Raw genomic sequence first — 6,729 nt, 5'->3', positions numbered from 1 at the left:
CAAGCAGGCATCCCCACAGTGATTAAACACCAAGGGAAGATTGTCTTCCCGAGTCCATGACTGGCACCGGAGTTTTGGGTTCATGGATAAAACGCGTCTCCTCTATCTCTACCAGAAAAAGAAAGGAACTGAAATTAAGAGAAGGGAGAGATTGAAGGATGGTGCCAAGATTGAAAGGAGAAAGAGGTTGAGGGATAGTGAGAGAGGTTGGATAAGAGAGTAAAAAGAGTCCACTTACCCGATTTAAATTTGGTGAGATGTTCCTTGGGCTGGTTGGTCTGAGGACCCAAGGTCGTACGTGGATCTTTGTCATGGAGCAAAGAGCAGGAGGACAGGTGATTGATCTCCCAAGGGAGGTCCCCCGATCCGAGTCACAGCAACAAATGTCACGCGCATTCGTGTGAAGAGACCACCAACAGGCTTTGTGTGAGCAATAAAGCTTTTTAATCACCTGAGTGCAGGCGGGCTGAGTCCGAAAAGACAGTCAGCAAAGGGATATAGGGGTGGGGCCATTTTATAGGATTTGGGTAGGTAGTGGAAAATTACAGTCAAAAGGGGTTGTCCTCTGGCGGGCAGGGGCAGGGGTCACGAGGTGCTCAGTGGGGGAGCTTCTGAGCCAGAAGAAGGAATTTCACAAGGTAATGTCATCAGTTAGGGCAGGAACTGGCCATTTTCACTTCTTTTGTGATTCTTCACTTGCTTCAGGCCATCTGGATGTATATGTTCAGGCTTGGGCTCAGAGGGCTGACAGTCTCATTTTGTCAGCAGGAAAATAGAGGGTCCTGCCTCCGGGTACAGAGACTGAGGAGCTCACCCTGGGCTTGACCTCCAGATCTGACCTTCAAAACATACACTCTGCTCTGTCACAGGAAGCAGCGAGGGCTGGGATTCCCTCCAAGCTCCGGGTGCATGGGCAGGTGCAGGAGCCAGCCTCTAGGCTCCCAAGCCACCAATTCTACACTGTGGAGAATCAAAAGTAACTAGACGGGGGCCACCACGTGCCCCTGGTGTCAGCCTCCCCCTTCCCCAGCCTCCGCCCTCAGGCATCTTCTGCCTCCTGCTCCCCTGGTTCTCTATTTGTCACTTTACTACTTCAAGGAGCTCACTGTCTCCACTTGACATTTGCATAAGTGACTGTAAAATTTAAAACCTTCATCTATTAAAAACCCAGTCACTCAACAGTAGGTAGTAAATTTTATGAGGTGTCAACTGGTGAGTGGGGGAGGGGACAGAGACCAGCATGGAGCGCCCAGCACCCTGCGGGGCGTTTCCAGCACCCCTGCCTCTCCTGGCTCACCCCCTGCCCATGCACACCCCTCTGCCCGGCTCCTCCATGCTGGGACGGGACTCTGCAATGCAGTGACCTCAGCCTCTCGCTGCAAACCTTCCAATGACCCCTGCAGTCAGCCCCGGGGCATACACGGCTCTGTCCCTCACCACCTACCCTGCCAGCCTTCTTCCAGTGTCTTCCCAGTGAGAGGCCCTCAGCCATTAGACCAACGTCCCTTCTGGATTTAACAGGCCCAGGCCTTGCTTGAATTATCAGAGCACTTTAGCATCAAGCCCAAGGGCCTGTGGTGGCTCTCCTCCTTCCTCCACCCTTTAGTCCAGTGTTCCTCAAATTTAAGATGCACACAAGTCACCCTGCAGCCTGTACCATGAGGAGCTGGACTCAGTAGGACTGGCGGGGCCTGAGAGCCCTCATTTCCAGCAAGTTCCCAGGAGATATTGATGCAACGGCTCCACCCAGCACGCACACGGCAGCAAGGATCCAGTCTCAGAGACGACTGTGCTGGGGGCCAGCGCTTCTTCCCAGATGCGTAACCAAGAGTCTCGGGAAGACTTAGGTCTTTTTCTTTCTTTTTCTCCCCACCCTTTAAGATCCTATCCTACTGGGACCAGTAGAAGAGCTAAAAGACCAAGTGCAGGTCAGGTGCGGTGGGTCACACCTTTGGGAGGCTGATGCGGGCAGATCACATGAGGTCAGGAGTTCAAGACCATCCTGGCCAACATGGTGAAACCCCATCTCTACCAAAAATACAAAAATTAGCCAGGCGTGGTGGCACACACCTGTAATTCCAGCTACTCGGGAGGCTGAGGCAGGATAATCACTTGAACCTGGGAGTCAGAGGATGCAGTGAGCCATGATTGCACCACTGTACTCCAGCCTGGGCGACACAGCAAGACTTCCATCTCTAAAAAAGGAAAAAAAAAAAAAAATATCAAGCACATGCAAAGATGATACTGAACTACTTAGACCCCAGCGCAGCACAGACCCCACGGATCCCAGCAGGTGCCATCCATCAGCCGGCAGCCCCGCCAGTGAGGGGTGGCTCAACACCAGCCTCGGGCGTGCACTTATGCTGTGGTGGGTTGAACTGTGTTCCACCAAGAAAGATATGATGAAGTCCTAAAGATATGATGAAGTCCTGAGGATGTGATGCTATTTGGAAACAGGGTCTTTGCAATGTAATTAAGATATCAGATGAGGGTCATACTGGAGTAGGGTGGGCTTTTAATCCGATATGCCTGTGTCCTGATAAGAAGAGAAGAGACACAGAGAGAAGGCCCCGTGAAGATGGGCACACAGAGGCAAGACAGCCGTGGGACAATGAAGACAATGGAGGCAGAGATGGCAGCCATGCAGCCACAACCACAGAGTGCCAAGGACAGCCACAGCCCCAGAGGCCAGGAAGGTGCAGCCCTACCCACACCTGGACCTCAGACTTCTGCCTCCAGGACATGAGAGAAGAAATTTCTAATGTGTCAAGCCCCCCAGCTTGTGGAAGTTTATTACAGCCACTCTAGGAACTAATAATGGTGCTTCGTTCTGTTTTGTTTGAAACAGTCCCCATGGGAAGGGTGATGATGGAGATTGTACTGTGAGGTTACAATGAAGGTTTCTTCCAGTTATTTCATCTCCTTGCTCGACTCTCAAAGGGCCGGAGGAGACAGAATTGGCTGTGTTCATAGGAAATTAAAAGCCAGCAATGAGCATCATCCAGGAAAGCGTTCTGTTTCCTCAAGATCAAATTAAAGAACCTCAGGAAACCCATCAGAGAGGCAGAGGGACGTGTCCCTTCAACCACCCAGGCTGTTTCAGAAAACGGAGCTTCATGTGATGCATGTGACACGCAGGCAGAGGTGCTGGGCCCAGGGCCTCGGAGTGGAGGCCCAGCCCTCTTGCACTTTAAAGAAAGAAATCTGTAAAGATGGAGCCTTCTGTCCGGTTCGGCTGTGGCAGAGGCTGCTCATAACCGCCCAATGTCCACTCCCTTCTTCTTTCATGACAAACACTGATTCTTAGCTACGCCACTGCCACCAGCCCAGTGACTACATTTACCACCGTTCCCGGCAGTGAGTTGGTGCCATGTGACCCAGCTCTAGCAAGTGTCACGTCTGTGAAGTGCCCTACATTTCACAGTGGTCAATGACTACATTTACCACCACGCCCAGCAGCGAGTTATTGCCATGTGACCCAGCTCCAGCAAGGGGGTGTCTATCAAGTGCCCTAAAGGGGAGTGTCTGTCAAGTGCCCTTATGTCACTTCCTTCTTCCTGCTGACCGGAAAGCAGGTGTATCAGCTGGAGTTCCAGCTGTCATCTTGGGCTATAAGGACCAGGGCCACAATCCAGGGTTGGCAGGCCAGGACACTGGAAGGAGCAGGGGACCCTGGAGTTCATGGAAGCTCTGAGCATCCCTGGAGAGCCCACCCAGAGGAAAAAAACAAAACGTTATGTATTTAAACTACTGTTGCCAGGCACTGTGGCTCATATCTGTAATCCCAGCACTTTGGGAGGCCGAGGTGGGAGGATCACTTGAGTCTAGGAGTTCAAGACCGGCCTGGGCAACATGGCAAGACCCTGTCCCTACAAAAAAAATTTAAAACTTAGCTTGGTATGCTGGTGCATATCTGTGATCCTGGCTACTTGGGAGGCTGAAGTGGGAGGATCGCTTGAGCCCAGGAGGTCGCGGCTGCAATGAGACATATTTGCACCATCACACTCCAGCCTCGGTGACAGAACAAGATCCTGACTGAAAAAATAATAATAGTAGCCATTCTGGATGGGGTAACGTAGCATCCATTGTGGTTTTAATATCCCTGATGACTAGTGATGTTGAACGTGTTGAACATTGTATATTTTCCTTTTTTATTATTTTTTTTAGAGACAAGGTCTCCTTATCTTGCCCAGACTGGTCTTGAACTTCTCCTGGGCTTAAGCAATCCTCCTACTGCAGCCTCCCAAAGTGCTGGGATTACAGACGTGAGCCGCCACACTGGCCATGTATATTTTCTTTTGAGGAATATCTGTTCAAGCCGTTTGCCCACTTTCTAGTGGGAATGATTCTGGGGTCAACAATGAAATCAAGAAGGAAATTTTTAAATTTTTCAAGATGAATGATAATACTGACAAGTTATCAAAAACCTCTGGGGTAAAGCAAAAGCAGTGCTAAGAGGAAAGTGTATACTACTAAACGCCTACATCAAAAAGACAGAAAGATCACAAACTGATAGCCTAACCACTGTTTCTTTTTTTGTTTTTTGTTTTTTGTTTTGAGACGGAGTCTCACTCTGTCACCCAGACTGGAGTGCAGTGGCATGATCTCGGCTCACTGCAACCTTCACCTCCTGAGTTCAAGAAATCTCATACCTAGTCTCCCAAGTAGCTGGGAATACAGGCATGCACCACCACACCCAGCTAACTTTTTGTATTTTTAGTAGAGACAGGGTTTCACCATGTTGGCCAGGCTGGTATCAAACGCCTCAAGTGATCCACCTGCCTTGGCCTCCCAAAGTGCTGGGATTACAGGTGTGAGCCACCGTGCCCAGCCCTAACTCACGGTTTCAAATATGTGCTGTGGACGGCAACTGCCTCTTAACTTCCTCAAGCAAATCACTGAGGTGGCAAAGGTCAATGGGAAGACAGTCAAAATAAGAGAATTATTTTATTTACAAATAAAAACTGCCTTCTTACACCAGCACAATGTATACACGGAGGAGGGAAAATTAGGCCTCTATAATCAGTATTTTTTTTTTTTTGAGACAGGGTCTCACTGTCGCCCAGGCTGGAGTGCAGTGGCGCAATCTTGGCTCACTGCAACCTCCGCCTCCCAGACTCAAGAGATCCTACCACCTCGGCCTCCCAAGTAGCTGGGACCACAGATGTGCACCACCACACCCAGCTAAGTTTTGAAATTTTGTAGGGATGAGGTCTCACCATGTTGCCCAGGCTGGTCTTAAACTGCTGGCCTCAGGTGATCCTCCTGCCTCAGCCTCCCCAAGTGCTGGGATTACAGGCACGAGCGACCGCACCTGGCCTACACCCAGTATTTTTAACCAACCTCCTCCACCTCAGAAAACTTGTTTGTAGATAATTAGATTCATGAAATGGGAATATTTTCTTACTTGCTTGACAGCAATCATTACTCACCCTGAAGGAGAGGTTAGAGAGGTACTGCAACAAGAGCAGTTTAAATTATTTCTTTTGGTTTTTCACTGCTTTAATCCTTGGATACGTCTCATATTTCAATCTAATAGTAAAATGGAGCCTTTGTCTTCAGTTGGCCTGGGCTGTTTCTGCTCCTGGTTCTTAGTCACTGGATAGCATTTTGATTTCTAAACTTATTTTAAAATTTGATCCTACAAAGAATACAATTTAGCTAAATTTGGAACTAGAGTTTACATCTCCATGTATCTCATGACAAAGGGGACAGGTGGGCCCCGGTATTTCCTTCCACACAATCGTTTTTCTTTTTCCTTCAGTTTTTCTGTCTCTTTCTGTATTATTCTGACTATCCTTTGGTTCAGCCTCTTTTGTGCCTCTGCTGCTTCCTGGGAGGAACTCAATCTGCTTTTAACTGTGTTGAAGACAGTGTGCAGGTCTTTTAAATAAACACAGGAAATAAAGTATCATAAAGTAGAACCAGAGTACTGGCAAAGGAAGGTGGATAAAGAGCTGGGGTCAGAGGCAAATTAAAGAGAACTGGAATTTCAGTTTATTTCTACAAGACACAGCACCATGGGCAACCCACCAAGAGGGCACCATCTACCCAAGAGGGCACCATCCACCCAAGAGGGCGCCATCCACCCAAGAGGGCGCCATCTACCCAAGACAGCACCATCTACCCAACAGGACACCATCTACCCAAAAGGGCACCATCTACCCAAAAATACACCATCCACCCAAGAGGACACCATCCACCCAAGAGGGCAACGTCCACCCAAGAGGACACCGTTGACCCAAGAGGACACCGTCCACCCAAGAGGGCACCGTCCACCCAAGAGAGCACCGTCCACCCAAGAGGGCACCGTCCACCCAAAAGAGCACTGTCCATCCAAGAGGACACCATCTACCCAAGAGGACACCATCAACCCGAGAGGACACCATCGACCCAAGAGGACACCGTCCACCCGAGAGGACACCGTCCACCCGAGAGAACACTGTCCACCCGAGAGGGCACCGTCCACCCGAGAGGGCACCGTCTACCTAAGAAAGCACCATCTACCCAAGAGGGCACTGTCTACCCAAGAGGGCACCCTCCACCCAAGAGAACACCATCCACCCAAGAGGACACCATCCACCCAAGAGGGCACCATCCACCCAAGAGGACACCATCCACCCAAGAGGGCACCATCTACCCAAGAGGGCACCATCTACCCAAGAGGACACCATCTACCTAAGAGGGCACCATCTACCCAAGAAGACACCATCTACCCAAGAGGATAAC

At 49.9% G+C, this 6,729-nt stretch overlaps 1 protein-coding gene across 1 annotated transcript in view; it reads right to left on the bottom strand.

Annotated features, from left to right (window-relative positions):
• Nucleotides 1-421: 421 nt before the first annotated feature.
• ACTR3B (actin related protein 3B) overlaps nucleotides 422-6,729 on the bottom strand; it is a 127,118-nt gene continuing 120,810 nt past the window's right edge. Inside the window, exon 10 of the mRNA XM_077995200.1 lies at nucleotides 422-2,195. Coding sequence (XP_077851326.1) covers nucleotides 2,109-2,195 — 87 coding nt within the window. The 3' untranslated portion in view covers nucleotides 422-2,108. The remainder of the gene's footprint in view (nucleotides 2,196-6,729) is intronic.

Source organism: Macaca mulatta, chromosome 3 (genome assembly GCF_049350105.2).
Source record: "Macaca mulatta isolate MMU2019108-1 chromosome 3, T2T-MMU8v2.0, whole genome shotgun sequence".
Taxonomy (NCBI): Eukaryota; Metazoa; Chordata; class Mammalia; order Primates; family Cercopithecidae; genus Macaca; species Macaca mulatta.
This window is presented reverse-complemented; position numbering and strand designations above follow the sequence as displayed.